This window comes from Hibiscus syriacus, unplaced genomic scaffold (genome assembly GCF_006381635.1).
Source record: "Hibiscus syriacus cultivar Baekdansim isolate YM2019G1 unplaced genomic scaffold, ASM638163v2 tig00110204_pilon, whole genome shotgun sequence".
NCBI lineage: Eukaryota > Viridiplantae > Streptophyta > Magnoliopsida > Malvales > Malvaceae > Hibiscus > Hibiscus syriacus.
Genome location: NW_024062626.1, coordinates 1,063,630 through 1,082,729, shown reverse-complemented (window position 1 = coordinate 1,082,729; position 19,100 = coordinate 1,063,630). Strand labels below are relative to the sequence as shown.

The following is a 19,100-nucleotide window of genomic DNA, read 5'->3' as shown; positions in this document are numbered from 1 at the left end:
GTTAGATGACAGACTGTCTATCAAAACTACCCATTTCATTTTTATGTTCATCATATATTGTTATTATTTTCAATATTTAGCATCTTAAGATTGTTATTACAAGAAAAACGAGGAATTTGATCTTGTTTATTGGATGTTGACGTGGTCTTGTTTCACCAGTGTTAGTGAGTGGGTAAACCGAAAAGATGGTTTACACTATATAATTAAAAAAAATATAAATAAACCTGCATGGGATATTAGTTAAATAAGGCAGCAATGAGATTAACAGAGTGTTCATTACTGATTTACATGGATTGGTGAAAGAAAATATACACACCCTGAAATCTATCCTAAAGGGCTTATCTTTCTTTCACACTATACGACACAGATTAAAGGATCGGTTGATAATTGAGAGTGACTGCAGGGTGGCAGTTGACTGGGTTAGGGATTTTGTTTCATGTCCTGCTGTTTATGCTTACATTGTTAAAGATATTATTGAAAAACTTAGACTGTGTGAAGGTGTTATTAGATGGGTTAATAGGGCAGCTAATCTAGAGGCAGACGCTCTAGCTAAGGCTGGAATTGGTTAATATTTATGTTGTTTTTTTTTTGGATAAGAATAGGAGGCCTCATTAAAAACCTCCCTCATAGTTGCCTCTTGAACAGAGGCAGCTGACGAAGGAGGAAAAGAGTACCCCATTATATTAATAACCCAACTAACATAAGATTACATAAAACAAAACACCACAAGAAAAAAAACACCAAAGTAAAAGACTACTAAAACCTATCAACCAATCCCCTCCTTGGCTAATTTGCCAGCCTCCCAATTACAAGACCTAGGAATCTGCCTAACCAAAATATCTCTAACAGAAACTAAAGCACCAATCTCCCCAACTAGAGACGAAAAGAACGACGGGGCAGCATCAATCCTCGAAATCCAATCCACTGCTTTTTTGCAATCAGTCTCTAAAATTAATCTTCCCTTCAGGACCCATTTAGAAGAAAGGAATAAATCAATGCCTTGTTTAATAGCTTTCAATTCAGCATACACAGGAGGGCCTGGTCCCGTAACATTAGAAAAGGAAATTAGAGTAGAGCCATGAGAATCTTTCAACAATCCACCAATTCCACCCTGCAGACCATCTCTTGTAACCGCCCCATCTACGTTGAATTTAAAAAAGTCAGGAGGAGGTGGAACCCAACACTGACCCATCTGCTTGTTGAGAGGCTTAACTGAAACCCTATCTGCCAACACAGGATCCCCAATTAAAAGATCCACCTGAAAATTTACCTTCGGAAATTTGGCTAAGAACCATTTGGCCAGCCTGAACCTGCAAATGAAGAACAACAAAGAACTATCCACAGTCCCGTTATCAAACACCACTGAATTCCTCGCCTTCCAAACCGACCACAACACCACTCCCGGGATAAAATTCCAAATAGTAGAAAATGGCCGTAGAGAGGACCAAGAGGCTAATAACGACCTGTGATCATTAGGCAAAACAAAAGACAGCTCCCAAATCCTAGCGAACCTATTCCACAAATCCCAAGCCATAGGACAAAGTAAAAAAAGATGTTGAATTGTTTCATCCTCTTTAAGACAAAGAGGGCATAGTACACCCTCCAATGAAATGCCTCTTTTCTTCAATTCCACTCTAACAGCCAACTTTAAGTGAGATACCTGCCATAGAAATGTCTCGACTTTTGGAGGTGCCAAACCAGACCAAACCCACTTGTTCCATGGAAAAGTCCCCCCCTGAACTACACGATAGAGCTTCTCTACAAGATTTAACCGAGAAAATGCCATCACCCTTCCCTGACCAAGACAGAAAATCCTCAACAGAATCCTTCAGATCAATGTTATCAATCAGCGACATCAAGGAGATCCATTGGTCCAATTCCCAGTCACATAAATTCCTCCTAAGATTAATATTCCAAACCCAACGACCGTTAACATAACTGCCAAACTCCGCAGCTCTATGTCATGAGTAGTAGAGATATAGAAACAGTCGGAGAAGGCGGGGGAGAATTGGGGAAATTGAAAGTAGGGTTAGGGATTTCAATTGAGAAAATTAGGGTAATTGGGAATACAAAATTAGAAGGGCTTAGTCACTTACCTGATGGACCAAATCATGGGAAAGAATCATGCCAGCAACACCTGCAGGAAAAACAATTCTGTTAGACAGCTGTACTGCCAGCTGGTAAAGTGGTTAGAATTGGTACAATGTTAACAAATAAAACGTGTACTGAACCAAGAGGAAATTATCTGAAAATTGAATGAATTGTTCTCTTCTTCAACCTCTATTTCTTCTCTAAATTTCTTCTCTTAATCTCTATTTCTATTTCTTCGATTCTCTTCTTCTCCGATTCTCTTGGGTCATAACAAATTGGTATCAGAGCCACAACTCCTGTCAAAGCAATGGCTGAATCCTCTGCTCTTTCTGCAATTCAAAACCAGATTGACGACTTAGCAAAGTTGGTGAAGCAAGATCAGCAATACCTGGAGACAAGGATTGCAAAGAATAAGGGTTGTTTCGAACAGATCCTAAGAGTATTGACAGGAAAAACGGTGGAGCAGGACCAAAACAACCTTGAAACGGAGTCGTTACCTATGGCAATCGAAGGCACAAATGATGGGTGTCAAGTGTTTGATAAAATGCCATCCATCACTAATACCCAACCCTTGGAAATTGGTTCCAACCGTGAGTGGTCTGAAGAACAAAAGCTGGAATGGATAATATATGAACCAAGTAGAAAATGACTGTTGTTTGGTTTTGATCTTCCTATAACAGAAGAAAATGGTGCTGTTTTGGATACAATCAGTATCATGGCAGAGTTTCCGGCAAACAACTTTGGAGCATACGCCATTTCAATTGCAACTGCCTCTTCTGATGTTCTTGAGTTCCTGCAGTGTGAATGCCATGAGAAACCATTAAGAGTTGTTCCACGGTTTGAGAAGTCAGGTTTGCCTACATCAGTTCGAATTGCTACTTTTACGCCTTTCATAGTTGATTTTTCTGTGGGTAATTCAGATTTCAATGAACATGTTGAAACTTTTGATCCTTTTGTGTTTCGGCTTTTGTTGATGGGAAGGAGTATAATTTATTTAGCTAAGAACTGGAGTGTGAATCAAAGGTTGCACCTTATGCTTTCTACTCTATTGAAGTTGGGTATATGGAGCAATCTCAGTGTTTATGATATGGACAGCATCGACCTACCTTTTTGTAGTCCACAGCAGATCAACTACTATGTTCTTGTATTAATCTATAGCAACTGGACTCCTGTTCCTCGAGCTATGAAAGATTACAGAGCAACATCAGAGGTTAATGGCTATCAAAGTCTTCATACAACGAGAGCTGATGCATCCACAGTTTGGAAGGAATTCACAACTCCGGAGGGAAGAAAATATTATTATAACAAGGTTACAAAGCAGTCTAAGTGGACAATACCTGAGGAATTGAAGTTAGCACGTGAGCAAGCTCAGGCAGTAGCTAGCCAAGGAACTCCATCAGTCTCAGGAGTGCCTCAAGCTCCAGTTGCTGCTGTTGGCTCTGCAGCTGAGATGCCTTCTACAGCTATTTCTTTGAGCTCCAACACTTTGCAGGATTTAAGCCTGCTTTCAGTTATGTCTGTTGTTAGTTCTTCACCTAATTCAACATCTGGACCAACGGTTATTCCTGTTTCACAATCTGCTACTACAGATGCACCTGGGGCAGTGTCTGTGTCACCTTTACCTGTTGTTCCCTTGGGAGGTTCCACTGTTTCTGTTCATTCTGTCATCGCTAACACAGCAGTCACAAGAAGCTTGGAACCTATAGCAACTCAAGAAACAGATGGAGCTTCTGCTCAAGACATTGAGGAAGCGAGAAAGGGGATGGCAGTTGCTGGAAAGGTTAATGTAACTCCAGTAGAAGAGAAAGTTCTGGATGATGAGCCTTTAGTATATGCAAATAAGTTGGAGGCAAAAAATGCTTTCAAATCTCTCCTTGAATCTGCAAGTGTGCAATCTGATTGGACGTGGGAGCAGGCAATGAGAGAAATAATTAACGACAAAAGGTATGGTACTCTGAAGACACTTGGTGAGCGGAAGCAAGCCTTTAATGAGTATTTGGGTCAAAGAAAAAAGTTAGAAGTCGAGGAAAGGCGAATGAGACAGAAGAAGGCTCGGGAGGAGTTTACAAAAATGCTGGAAGAGTCCAAGGAACTAACATCATCCATGAGATGGAGTAAAGCTCAAAGTTTGTTTGAAAATGATGAGCGGTTTAAGGCTGTTGAACGCGCTAGAGATCGGGAAGATTTTTTTGAAAGCTGTATAGTGGATCTTGAGAGGAAGGAAAGGGAACATGCTGCAGAGGAAAAAAGGCGTTATATAGCAGAATATAGAAAATTTTTGGAATCCTGTGATTTTATTAAGGCAAACAACCAGTGGAGGAAAGTTCAAGATCGTTTGGAGGATGATGAAAGATGCTCACGTCTTAAAAAAATTGATCGGCTGCTCATATTCCAGGACTGTATTCATGACTTAGAGAAGGAAGAAGAGAAAAAAAAGAAGATGCAAAAGAAACAATTAAGACGTGCCGAGCGCAAAAACCGTGATGCATTTCGTAAGCTAATGGAAGATCATGTTGCTGATGGTACTCTTACAACTAGAACTTATTGGCGAGATTATTGTTTGAAGGTGAAAGATTTGCCTCAATATTTTGCTGTTGCATCTAACACATCTGGTTCAACACCAAAAGATTTGTTCGAGTATGTTGCTGAAGAATTAGAAAAACAGTATCATGAAGACAAAACCCGTATAAAAGATGCAATGAAGTGGGGGAAGATTACCATGGGTTGTTCATGGACATTCGAAGACTTCAAGGCTGCTATTTCAGAAGAAGTTGGTTCCTCACTGATATCAGATATTAAATTAAAGCCTGTGTATGATGAGTTACTTGAGAGAGCCAAGGAGAAAGAGGCTAAAAAACATCAACTTCTAGCTAATGACTTCACTACGCTATTGCATACCTATAAGGAGATAACGGCATCTTCTAATTGGGAGGATTCCAAGCCACTTTTTGAAGAAAGCCAAGAATACAGATCAATTGCAGAAGAGAGCTGTAGGAGAGAGATCTTTGAGGAATACATTGCACACTTACAGGAGAAAGCTAAAGATAAGGAGCGAAAACGAGAGGAGGAGAAGGCTAAAAAGGAGAAAGATAGAGAAGATAAAGAGAAAAGGAAGGAGAAGGAGAGAGAACGTGAAAGGGAAAAAGGTAAGGATCGAACTAAAAAGGATGAGACAGACAGAGATCTAAAGGTCGGGGACAGAATTTACCTGAAGTTCCAGTCTTACCATCAAACCTCACTTGCTCTTCGAAAAGGATTAAAGCTGGCAGCAAGGTTCTATGGTCTCTACACCGTTTTACAATGCATGGGGGTAGTAGCGTATAAATTATTACCCGAGTCTTGGAGGGTGCAACTAGTAACTCATAGCAGTTTGTTAAAAAAAAATGGAGATCAAAGCGTTACCTCATTGGATCCTTCCCAGTTTGGACAGGAAGGAAAGTTGAAGGTCCACCCGACTATGGTGCTCGACAAACATATGGAGAAGAAGCACAATCATGTGCAATGGACGAACTTAAGGCTGGAAAACGTCACTAGGGTAAACTATATTGTGCCTAAAGCACAATTCCTAGTTTTTGATCCTTGGGGACAAGGATCCTTTCATGGAGGGGGTATTGTCATGAGTAGTAGAGATATAGAAACAGTCGGAGAAGGCGGGGGAGAATTGGGGGAATTGAAAGTAGGGTTAGGGATTTCAATTGAGAAAATTAGGGTAATTGGGAATACAAAATTAGAAGGGCTTAGTCACTTACCTGATGGACCAAATTATGGGAAGGAATCATGCCAGCAACACCTGCAGGAAAAACAATTCTGTTAGACAGCTGTACTGCCAGCTGGTAAAGTGGTTAGAATTGGTACAATGTTAACAAATAAAACGTGTACTGAACCAAGAGGAAATTATCTGAAAATTGAATGAATTTTTCTCTTCTTCAACCTCTATTTCTTCTCTAAATTTCTTCTCTTAATCTCTATTTCTATTTCTTCGATTCTCTTCTTCTCCGATTCTCTTGGGTCATAACACTCTACCCCATTTATTGGTCGATAAGGCAAAGATCCTAGGGAACTGATCTTTTTAAGGTAGAATTATTTACCCACAGTTCCTTCCTCGACAAAACAAGAAGGTCCCTATCTTGACTAGAGAGGCCCCCAACTTGAGACTTCAACTCCAGGATATTTATTCTGGCTTCCAGATCAGCAATAGCCTCCGAAAACCCCCTCTGGTTGCTGCTTGGCCAGGACCGAATAGCCTTCTTAGTTCCTTTAAGAATGGAGAACAAGCCCCTACACCCCATACCATTACTAACATTTAATAAGGAATTCTCAACCACCCCAGAGAACCCTTCCTCCTCGAGCATGTAGTTAAAAAAACGAAACGGCTTAGGACCCCAATTATTGCAGTCTTCTATCAACATCACTGGATTGTGATCCAAGAGTGATTTGGGAAGCAAATTTTGAACCACCTTAGGGAAAATGCAGAAAAAAGAACTACTTAACAAAAATCTGTCCAGCTTAACCCAAGTGGAAGACTCTCTATTATTACACCAAGTGAATCTCCCCCCAACTAATGGCAGATCCATCAAATTAAGGGTCTGTAAAAAAGACCAAAACAACTCCATGGAGTGCCAGTTTTGAGAAAAACCAATCTTCTCCTCAGTAACCAAATAAGCATTGAAATTCCCCCCTATATAGACAGGAACATTCAAACTTTGCACAAAACTCAGCAAATCCCTGAAAAACTCCTCTTTGTCAGCCTCTACTGAAGGACCATACACATTAATCAGAACACATTCAAAATTATTCCTCTTGAACTTCCCAGTTAAAGCCATAAATCTTCTATTAATAAATTCCGTGGAAACCGCAAACAAATCTTCATTCCACAAACACATCAAACCACCTGCAGATCCATCAGCTGGAGAGAAAATACCACCACGCAGCAGATTCCCCCCGAGCTTCCTCCTTAATCCACTTCGGCAAACATTCATTTTCGTTTCCTGTAGAAACAGGATGACCGGCTTTTCTCTGTTCACGAGACTAGCCACAGCTCTAGTCTTCTCTCTTTTCCCAAGCCCCCTAACATTCCAAGGCACTCTTTTCCTCCTTCCGCTGATTAAGGAACTTTTTCAGAGTTCCATTAATCATGAAGGGGGTTTTTAATGAGGCCTAATAATCCTATCAAAAAAAAAAGAAAGCAGAGAATAATGGAAGGAATTTCTGTGAGAACTATGTTTCAAGAGATTGGGGGCGGGTTTGCACAGTGAAATGCAAGGTTAAAACTGGTTATACATCAGTTTTATCAATACACGACGCTCCAGCTTTTGCTTCATCTTTGTTTCTCCTTCAGAATTCTTGCCTTTTTTTTCTTGGTAGGATTCCTTTCACGCTTTTAACCTTTAAACTGTTTCCTTACAGGTCCAGCTGCATTTCGACCACGGGCACATCCAGGTGTTTCATATAATTCATCCATTGAGAAAGGTAGACCTGTCTTGCAGGGGCTTCAGGCTATTGATTCCTTAGCAAAAGAGGCAAGTTTAACTTATTTTTCTTATTCCCTGAAGAAACTATTTTCTTTCCCTCCTTTTCAATCTCATCATATTTGTTCATTATTTTGCATTTTTTTTTCATTTAGCATTTTCTTTGTTCATCTTTAATGTTTTACTCAGAAGTTTCTTGACCATCTACAGCTGCTCTTTTTTTCTCCTAACAAGAAACTTTATTTTAACTAGGTGCTTGGTTGGGTTCAAGCAATGCCTAAATTTGCAGCTGAACTTGTGAAGTTTGTGCAAACTTTCCTTGAGCGAACCTTTGAAAGATGTCGAACTTCATACATGGAGGTATGGAGTCTTCTGTACACATTTCTTCCTTAAGATTGCTTTTAACATGCTTTTCATTTGTTGTTGACCTTTTTTTTCTGCCAGCTAATTACAATTGGTAGCTCTCTCTATTTTTGTGGTGTTTTATCAGAACAGTAACAAGTAAAATTATTAAAGAGAAATTTGCATAAGAATGTTCAGATATCTTCTTCTGGTTCATAATCGTTCTAGATATTGTTGATAGATAAGTTGTTTATAGTTGTTCAAGACATTAGCCTTAGCTGGATGCATGGAACGAAGGGGGGGGGGGGTGAGGGTGACTTTTGCTTTCTTTTCCCTCACTCTCGTTTTTGGTGCTCACTGCTCAAGAGGGATCCAAACTTTTGAAGATATCTTTTTCAGTGCGAAGGTGGAATTGCATTTATTTAGCATAGATAATCAAACAAGGTTAAGATATATAATTTTATTGTCTACTGGGCCATGTAAGCTAAAATGTAAATATAATAGGTCATGGTCATAACAGCTCTTATCTACAAGGTAATATGGAAATAGATTAACAGTGTATAAACAGAAACAAAGAATTTGCCTAATAGAAAAACACTATTGTTATTTTATAACTGATAAAATTTTCCAACAGAAATGTCCTAGAAGAATCTAAAACAGGCAAAAGAATTTTTGGTATTGTCAAAACTGATTCCGCATGTAATGTTTAAAATGTTATGCCATTGTGTAAGCTGAGGAGCAGTGCTGCGCATGCTGCTTATTGAAATTATTTGATTGAGATAGTTGAAACTAATTCCTTATTTTTCATTATTATTAACGTGAATATAATAGAGAATTAGCTTCTAACCATTTATTTTGAACATTCTACTATGCATACAGTAATAGACGCATTCATTCATAAACACTTAATATTTCAGGCAGTTCTTGAGAAGCAGAGTTATATGGTCATCGGAAGACATGATATTGACAAATTGATGCTACTTGATCCGGCTAATGTGTGCTTACCAAATGCACTTGGTCAGTCAAATGTGGCAACTATTGTTTCTGATACAGAAAGTATTGAGATTGAATCAGAACTAAGTGAACTCCTCTTAAATTTGCGTCCTATTAAGCAGGTAAATATGCTGGGTGAAGACTAATGCCCACCTGTTTTAAAATTTTCTTTGAGTAATTAGATGTCTAGTATATAATCATCAATAAATATTAATTTATTATGCATTTGAGTTTGACTTGGCTATGAAATTTGGGTGCCATCTTTTAAATCAATTTGAAAATTGTTGTTGTTAAAGTTTCAATTGAAGGTAGTCATTTTTTTTCTAACATATCTTGTGCAGGAGAATTTAATTCGTGATGACAATAAACTTGTTTTGTTGGCATCCCTTAGTGATTCATTGGAGTATGTTGCAGACTCCATTGAAAGGCAAGTTCTTCAATCTGGCTTGAGTCGGTGTTAGAGATTAGTTTGAGGATTTAGGGAGTTAATAATATTGACACTCAGAGCATGAGATTTATTCCCTGGATTCCAGAACATGGATCTCGATGTTTATCTACATGTACGGATGCTTTATGATACCTCTATAAGTCTGGAAAGTATCTTCTTTTGTTCTTCTATGTGATTCAACCATGTAATTTTGTATCCGGATAGAATTGGTGATATAAGGAGATTAATATTTGTAACTGAAAATTGTATTTAAGGATTAATGATAGGGAATTAGCATTTTTAAACCTAAAGTTGTATATGCAACTGAATAGGTCTTTGCATCAAAGAAAAATAAAATGATATGGTGCATTAACATCCCACTCTTCCCCTTCTTTCTCTCTTCCTTCCATACACATACAAAAAACGGTATATCGTTTTTCCCTATTTGTTCTTGGTGAAGCAGATCCTTCTGGTAGAATGATATGATGGACAATTATGCTTTTGAGAAATTCCTATCCAATATTTTTTTTCTTCTGTCACTTACATTTTTAAAATATCTACCAAATATATAGACTTGTACAAGCAACCCCGCTAGCAGCATTAAACCATGTGGACAGTGGCAATCCTAGCAATAAACAAACAAGCAGTTCACCAGCTAGGGATCTGGCATCATTTGCAGATGAGTACAGGAAACTAGCAATTGATTGCTTGAAATTTCTACGTGTGGAGATGCAGCTGGAGACAATTTTTCATTTGCAGGTTTGCCCGAATCGCTTAATTTTAGATATAACCACTATGTGATGAGAGCATCTGCAAGTAACCTAACATTTTATGGCCCCAACAGGAAATGACATATAGGGAATACCTGGAAAACCAAGATGCGGAAGAGCCTGACGACTTTGTTATTTCACTTACTGCACAGGTTATTTTCTCCATTTGTTGTTAATGTGTAACTTGTTTCAGTTTTAACCTTCCTATGGATAATTGTCCCTTTTACAATGCTACTCCATCTTTTCATTTTCTTGAAGCACCCATGTCCAACACCTATGTTAACATATTTTTGAATGTTGACTTAATATGAAGGTTTCTTAATGCTAAGTACCATTTCATGTTCAGCTTATCCTTAGCTGCATCTTGGGTTTGTCAGTGTCTTATTTATTTCTCTGTGTTTACATTTGTCTTTTTCAGTTTTATGGTTATTTAGCATCATTTTCCTGTAACTTCATTTTTTTATAATAAAAATATGATTTGGTTGCTGCAATTTTGATGACGTATTTATTCTTCTCATTAGTATTTCCAATTTCAAAGGATCTGCTTCCTGTTCTTACCTTTGATGACTATTATAATGAGATTATCATTTGAATTTTCTTTTTTTCACTTCTCTGTGCATAGATAACACGCAGGGATGAGGAAATAGCACCTTTTGTTGCTGGAGTGAAGCGGAATTACATATTTGGTGGAATATGTAGTATTGCAGCAAATACATCACTTAAGGTTGGAATACCTCGAAAAGTTAACTTGGGTTCTAATTTGATCATCATTCAGATTCGTTTTAATTTAGTGTATTATCTTTATTCTTCTAACCAATGGGAGGGTAGGCTTTGGCCGACATGAAATCGATCAACTTGTTCGGAGTTCAGCAGATATGTCGGAATTCAATTGCTCTAGAACAGGTTAGCATGTCTTCATATTCAGATAGGGTGGAGTGGTGGGATGGCATTATTTTTTTTCTTTGAAGGTGCTTGAAATAAGATTACATTGTTTCCAATTTTAATCTAGCTCATCTGCAGTATTATTTAATTCAATGTCCGCTGTGATTTTCTTTTTTGTTGAGTTCATTCTAAAGTTTTCTTTATATGAAGATTACAGTCATTTGATTTTTAAACCTTACACTCAAACTCGGTCCTGTCTTTATGTTACTCGGACTCTACATTTTTCTTGAACCATGTCTCATACCCAATTTTGGACATGCATATGAGGATATGACTCTAAGAAGCATCAAATACCTGAAAAAACTCGGAAACAATTAAACATACCTTTCGGGTATATACCATATCCGATGCATACACCCGAGTCTAGGAAACTTAATGGTAACCTATGTTTCTCAGCTCAGAAGAGAGTTAGAGATGGGTGTTTGTCAGATATAGGTGCTGTCAATTTTATTAGTGTTTTGTTATATATGGAAGCTCAGATCCGGCAGTGTCTACTTTGAGGTGTATGATACGTGTATGGCACGAGTACTTTGAAAATAATGAAAACTTGAAGCAGCATAGGTGAAACAATATCTCTGTTTCCAACCTCAATTGGCTAGAATCAATCTTTGTTCGCTGCACCGACACTTTTTATTGCTTGAAATAATGGTCCCAAATGTCATCTATAATTGGAATAATGATCCATTTTCTTCTTAAGCATATAATAGAAATCATAGTTGGAGCTCATAAGTGGTCGGATTTCCATGACAGTATCATTCTACTTTCATCTTTTTCACCTTTACTTTTCTTTTCAGAAAAGAATGGTCAGTTCTTGTGAAAAAATGATACAATTTATGCTAGTATCAATTGAATTACCATGTCCTTCCCTGCAATTATCCTTGCTTGGTTTTCTGTGGTTCTTTAATGTTTTCTTGAGAGTCGGACCAAAAAAATAAGTTTCAAAACTTTACATTCGAATTCAAGTTTCCAAAATCCAACTGGTTAAGGTGCATCCTTCTGATTTAAGTTTTTGCATGTAGAAAAAGATCCTGATTTATGATCTCTGATGTCATTGCAGGCCCTTGCAGCTATCCCTTCAATTGACAGCGAAGCTGTACAACAGAGACTCGATCATGTCCGAACCTATTATGAACTGTTAAATATGCCATTTGAGGCAAGCTATCAGAACTCGGTCTCTTTTCTTTATTGATGAACAAGGTTTCTTTCCATTATAATTGATTCAAACCTTCCTTGATTGCAGGCCCTGCTTGCCTTCATCACCGAGCACGAGCACTTGTTCACCGCTGCAGAGTTAGTAGCGTTGCTAATTTTTTTCTAGTTGAACCAAAATGTTTGTGTTGTTCAGTGACAGCTTATGCTTTGTTTTTACAGGTACGCTAATCTTATAAAAGTCAAAGTCCCCGGAAGGGAGATGCCTCCTGATGCACAAGATCGAGTATCAGAGATTTTATCTCGTTAGCACTTGAAGTGGCTCAATTATGTCTTCCAAATCATACGATTTGGATAATTTCTCGACTCCCTATCAGTGCAGCATGAAGTTTAAGCCTTTTCCTTTGAAGTTATTGCCCGACATGCGCCAACTACCGGTAAATTTTTGTGAGATACCAGAGACATGAGGTTTATTCTATTTGCATTCCCAACTATATTTATTATTCGTGTAGTATCAATTTTGTGAGCTTCGTGTTTCTCCGTGTGTTCTCACTGCTTTGGTTTAGCATCGATTACAAGAGCTTAAAGTAACAATGTCATGTTATGTTGTTAATTACATGCTACTTGTTCTGTTATTATGGACATCAAACATCGTATCTTCAAACCTCTATAGGAAGTCCCAAGTTTGATCAGAAAACATGGTATTTTTTAAGTTGTGTTCTATGAAAATATGGTCTTTCAAGAACCCTAAAAGTACATATGCATAGAATATCAGAATATATATTCGTATTTGACGTTCACCTGAATTCGTGCTGATTGGATGCATGGAATAGAAAATTAGATGGGTTTGACCTATTGAAATAGATGAGTCGGGAATTTTTGCACGTTCGGTTCGTAGAGTATGATGAACCTGTAAAAGTTTTTGTTTTTTGTTTTTGCCCTCATTTCTAAGCTCTTAATTTCATATGGAAGATACTATTATTAAACCGAATATATATTTAATTATTAGCTAGTTTATTGTTTATTTTAGTTAGAATATTAAAAATATACAATTTGGAATCAAAATGGTACGTCAGAAGTTTCAACTTGGCTTTTTAACATTGAGTAGAGAAAGTGATAGATGGAGGAAAGGGGCTGTTAATTTCTCACATAATTTATGTATCATGAGTATTATTTTTTAAAATATGTAAACTATTTTGAATATTGTACTGAATAAAGAATCAATAGTATAAACCAAAAGTCAAAATTGAAAAAATTGAATCAAAATTTATCTTTTGATGAAAAAATAAAAAGGATTAAGATAATAGATATCAAGGAACATAATTTATATATATTCTTGATTCATTTAATATATATATATATATGTATATGATATTGTTTTCTCTAAAAGTTTTGAGTTTGAATAATTGCGTCTGTAGGGTGTATGTGTATTGTTGATGATAAAAAAAATTCTAAACTGATATTATTTTATAATCATTTTAGACTGTTGAGAAAAATTTTATTTATGCTATTCATTATAATCACCAAGTATGACAGTTAAAAACATCCATGCCTTAGAACTCAACTATCTTGCGTGATCTATAACTATAATGGGGTTGTTTCGGAAATACAAGACAATCAATCTTGTTATAGACTCATGCATAGCATGCACAATATATAAAGCTAACATAAAAGGAAAAGTGTTTTTAAAAGTAAGAATAAAAATCTACAAAGCTTGGAGTGTTAAAATCTTCACACAATGAGACATCCCATGCTAAGATGCACGTTGTTGTTATCCAAAGATAAAGCCAATCAAAAATCAATAAAAGAAAAAGGCTAATTTCAAGGGAAAGGGCTGAAATTGGGGACCCAGATGCACTGAATTTGATGTGGAATTTAACATCCCACCTCAACCAACGACATCATTTTCATAATCCTCTCATCACTTTATCGGCATTAAATAAAAATATCATTATAATAATATTTAAAAATTATTTTAAATAAACCGTATGTAAGAAGGTAACACCAATTGAACAGATGTTATTTGTTTTGTGTTAGATAGCGTCCAGGAACCAAACTAATCAATGAAATCTTTGAATTCTTAAATAAAATTATAACTATAATTTTGATTTCTTCTTTCTGTATTTCCTATTACCATAATAATAATAATAATTGAGGTAGAGCACCTTGGTGGGCAATAGAATACAAAATTAAAATAATTAAAAGAGACAAAAATGTTGATATCAAAGGTGGTGGGGTCGATTCTGGGGGGGCGCCGCTCCCGAATATCATTCCAAAGTAGTTGCCATCGTCACTGGACCCTGCACCGCCGCTATTGGTGCCGGTGGACCCGGTGTTGCCGACGGATCCGGGATAAACAAAGCTCCCAGTCTCTTGCCTGTACAAAATAATTCCACTCACAGCATGCAAAAGGTCACACATCAAACTATATTCATAAGATTCTTGAAAAAATCATATTTAATATAATGTCTACGCGGCCAAGGAAAAAGGTCGAAGAAGAAAGCGAAAGGGAAAGGGAAAGGGAAATGACCCACCTAATAAGTGAGAAGGAAGCCTCTTCGTCTTCTGTATGTAATTAATAAAGCTAATTTGTGACGTCTTGAGTACTGTAGATCAACGGGAAAGTATAACCTACGACATCTTTAATATACGGCTAAGAAAATGTGTTATCGGTTTTATTATTATTTTTTTAATAAAACCGGTAAAAAATTATCGAAAGCGTTATTATTTATATCAGTTTTGTTATTATTTAGAGTTTTACCGGTTTTGTTAACATATCTAGTAAAACGCTATATAAAACATTATTTTTTCTACTAGATTTGTTATTGTTGACACTTTACCGGAAATATTAAAAAACATTAATCTTTTAAGTATAAATAATAATGTTTTAGATAATTTTTTATTAATTTTATTAAAAAATAATAACAAAATTAATAGCACATTTTCTTAACCGTATATTAAGACTGTTGGACGGTAGAATTTCCCGTATATCAACTTCACCCACTTGGAAACCATATCAAAGGGAATATAATTGCTTACCCCTTCACCTTCTTGAAACCCTAAAAATATCCCCTTTTCTCGTGGGTCACTCTCCTTTTCAATTTTCCCCTCTTTACTCTATCTCTTGTTTTCAATTTGGGGATATAAAGTTTAAATTGTGTAATTTTTAAAATTAAAAAGATTTAAATTACCATTAAATTAAAAAATATAGGTGTCAGAACCCTATCACTCTTTTAGTCCCCTACGTGATGATATATTGATATTTTATTAATTATGAGATATTGCTAATAAATATTTTTAGATCTATAATTATAATTCAACCCATCAATTGACAAGTGGTAAAAGAGTATATTATTTTTTAGAAATCTCAAATTTAAACAATTACTATATAGAGTGTGTTTTATATTGTCAATTACTATTTTTTTAATATATTATATATTGTAAGCTTCTTAAACTATTAAAAAAAATCTATAACTACAATTACTATGTATATATATATATAATTTCAGTATTTTGAATAAAGTGTGTTTTTGGTCGCGTTGTATGTTGGTGGCATTGATTGGGTGTACTTTTTCCCCTTCATTTAGGGTTAGAGAATTTTTTTAATGAGGTCTCTTTCGATTTTCGTATCTTTTGTATGTTTTTACATTAAATCATACAAAACATCCCTTCTAAAAAAACTAATTTTATTATTCGTTTTGTGAGTGAGCACAAGGGTTATTATCAAATTTTAATAAAACTTGAAGCCCCGTTGTAAGAATTACACCAAGCAATTGACGTTGACAGGTAATTCAGTTATTGGTCAAAGAAGAGGAAGAGGGGGTAATATTGGGTATTCAGGATGACATACCTAGCCTCGCCGAAAACGCCAGCATTGAAAGTAAGCTGTTCGATGTAGGCAGCCGATCGAGGCTCAACGCTCGAAGCTTTAGCATATTGAGCACTTACGCCGGCTCCCGATGGCACGAAATACGCTCCATTTACCATTAAGTCCCCATCCGTCCTCCAATTCCAACCGGCCCATTCTCTCTCATCTGTGTCCACTCTCTTTGTCACCTGTTTACACGACACACACTCATCAAGAGAATGCATTACACACGCCCATAAGAAATCTGGAAAATGAAGTATATGTAGTGGGGACAAAGTGTTTTTGCATTTTTTTATTAATCTTTGTATTTTGTGTATGCTGTGCATTTAATTTTTTTATTTTAAAATTTTAGTTTTGATAAAAATAAAATTTATTAAGTTAAACTTATTCTTTATCTTTGAACGTTAAATTGTAAATTTATATTATTAAATTTCATTATTTTACATTCCTAATAATAGTACTTTACTGTTTAGATTTCAAACGAAATTTCAAAATTTTAAAGCTAAAAAATTAAAAATGACCTTTCACATAGTACATGTACATTTCACGTGCCACCACTGAAATTGGGGATCATTAATGAGCCCCCACTTGCAAAAAAAAAAAACGTATCCACCGCCAGACACACAAGTCAAAAAGATTAAGGAACCACCCAACCAAAATCATTAATCAATCATAAAATTTCATCATCTCTTAGTCTCCCTTTTTCCAAATTGGTAGACAAGAAAGAAAACCAAATCAATGCTTCACTTCATAACGCCCTCTTTACTACTCTTTAATCTCATACAATCTAAACTAAAATCTACCATCATATATAATTGTGTATCTAAAAATATTAACTTCAATCATATATATATATATATATATATATAATATTTTTAAATAAAATAGACACGAAATTTTAAAATGGACATGCATTCCATGAAAACAAGTGACCACATATATAGGTATTAAATATAAATGTTCTTTCATATACTTAAAATAGAGGTGTCATTAGTTGATTGGATTCTTCAATCATATATATATATATTATATATATAATATAAATTTTTAAATAAATAGAACAATTTTAAAATGGACATGCATTCCATGAAAACAAGTGACCACATATATAGGTATTAAATATAAATGTTCTTTCATATACTTAAAATAGAGGTGTCATTAGTTGATTGGATTTGATTTGTTTATTATTATTAATAAAAATACATATAAAAAGATATATCAAAACAAATACGTAGAAATAAATGATCGGAATAATATATCAAAAAAATGAAGAAAATACCTCTTTAGCATTAGGGTCTACAGGCGCAGTATATCGATTCCCTTGACTATTGATAGTAGGGTTAGCACTACCGCCGATGGCATACATTTCCCAAGCAGTAAAATCATTGTTGACAACGTGTATATACCCTCGCCGGCACCTCGGCATTTCTTTGCACCAACGCTTCTCCGAAATGATTAAACGCTATCGTCACCTGCATTCCCGAATCGGCCAAATACCTACACAAAACAATATTCATAATTTTTTGTTAATTTTTAGTTTAAATATTCAAGAAATGACGGATGGTACCTGTCATCATGCCCTAGAAGCATGACTTCGTTATGGTGAGAAAAATAGCTGTTACTAACGGTAATTCCAGTTGATCCCATGATAGCATCAATAAGGCCATCGGTGCAGTAACTAAGGGCGCAATGATCGATCCAGATTTTCTGTGAACCGAAAATAGAGATTCCATCGCCGTCCGATCTACCTCTCCAGCCGACATGCGTCGGGGTCGAAGCAATGTCGGCATTCCCCGAGGGTTTACAATGGCGAACGTGGATGTTGTGTATGATGATATGCTGAACGTACTGTAACGTTATGCACCCGTTCCCTGTTATGTGAACCGTCGTACCGCGGCCGTCCACGGTCTTGTATGAGTTGAAAATCAGTTCGTGTTTGAGTTTGATCACCATGTTGGTCGAGAAGATGATCCAGAGGGGTTCATCTTGGATGACTGCGTGTCGGAGCGTGCCCGGTTTGGGGTTAGCCACGTCATTGTCGGAGGAATCCACGACTGTGTAAATTCGGCCGCCTTTGCCGCCGAGGGTTCCTTGTCCGAAGCCAATGGAGCAGTCGGCTAAGCGTTGGCGGTTGTTATACCATTCGGGGTCGCACCGCCAGCAATCGTCGATGGGGTTTCCCGTTAGACATTGATCTTTTACGGAGAGGGCTTGTCTTCTTGATACGGACACATTTAATCTCCTACAAGGATTTAAGTGAACATTTTGAGTAAAATGCACGTAAATTTTCTGGGAATTCTACAAGTTTCCGGGAAACAGAGGACGAAAATCGAGCATCTTGCTTACATATGAAAATTCTTTTTTAAAAAACAAAAACACACTAAATTTGGTAAGAGAAGACAGTGGGACTACCTGTCTTTATAGTCAAAATCTTCGAAATTTTCCAACACAAAATAATGAGGTATTGGCCTTGGCTTATCAAAAACACTAAAATGGGTATTAAAAAAAACAACTGGGATTTTCTTGTTCTTTCCGAACACAAAATCATGAATGTATAAAAAAACCCAGAAATGTTAGAATCAAAGGAGCCTACCTTTGAATATCATGAACAACAGATTCTGGGTAGGGATGTTGGTGAGGGAGGCTAAGATTGAAGGCAGCTCTAGCAAATGAAGAAGAGAAAGAACCCAACAACATACATATTAAGATAATGCATGTGTAAAGAAGCATCCTTGAACAGCAACAATGGAAGCTTTTCTTTTTTTCCTTTTGTAATAATAAAAAAAGGGCCCTTTCTTTGAACAACTATATGTCTTTCCTTTGCTTGTTCTTCAAAAGCTGAAAAACAAAACATAGGAAAATGTGAAACTTTGGACAACCTGAAGTTGATTTATATAATAAGTAATCTCAAAAGAAATGCCATGAATTCATGATGACGGGACGACAAAGAATATGTAAACCCCAGAAATTAAAAAAGAAAAAAAAAACTTTTTTCTGTATCTTATCTTGTTTCTTTTCAAATGGTTTGTCTAATCAGAAAGTTGAAGGAA

General features: G+C 36.3%; 1 protein-coding gene and 1 pseudogene across 2 annotated transcripts in view; one reads left to right on the top strand and one right to left on the bottom strand.

The window, feature by feature from the left end:
- The window catches only part of LOC120219139 (exocyst complex component SEC8-like), a 31,578-nt gene extending 18,752 nt beyond the window's left edge, over positions 1 to 12,826 (top strand). For both annotated transcript variants that reach the window (XM_039216010.1, XM_039216011.1), the window contains exons 17-27: positions 7,498 to 7,610; positions 7,812 to 7,919; positions 8,819 to 9,016; positions 9,236 to 9,321; positions 9,894 to 10,080; positions 10,166 to 10,243; positions 10,714 to 10,815; positions 10,920 to 10,994; positions 12,091 to 12,186; positions 12,274 to 12,323; positions 12,405 to 12,826. In XM_039216010.1, coding sequence (XP_039071941.1) covers positions 7,498 to 7,610; positions 7,812 to 7,919; positions 8,819 to 9,016; positions 9,236 to 9,321; positions 9,894 to 10,080; positions 10,166 to 10,243; positions 10,714 to 10,815; positions 10,920 to 10,994; positions 12,091 to 12,186; positions 12,274 to 12,323; positions 12,405 to 12,492 — 1,181 coding nt within the window. In that variant the 3' untranslated portion in view covers positions 12,493 to 12,826. The remainder of the gene's footprint in view (positions 1 to 7,497; positions 7,611 to 7,811; positions 7,920 to 8,818; positions 9,017 to 9,235; positions 9,322 to 9,893; positions 10,081 to 10,165; positions 10,244 to 10,713; positions 10,816 to 10,919; positions 10,995 to 12,090; positions 12,187 to 12,273; positions 12,324 to 12,404) is intronic.
- Positions 12,827 to 14,208: 1,382 nt separating this feature from the next.
- LOC120219162 lies at positions 14,209 to 19,032 on the bottom strand (annotated as a pseudogene).
- Positions 19,033 to 19,100: the final 68 nt, after the last annotated feature.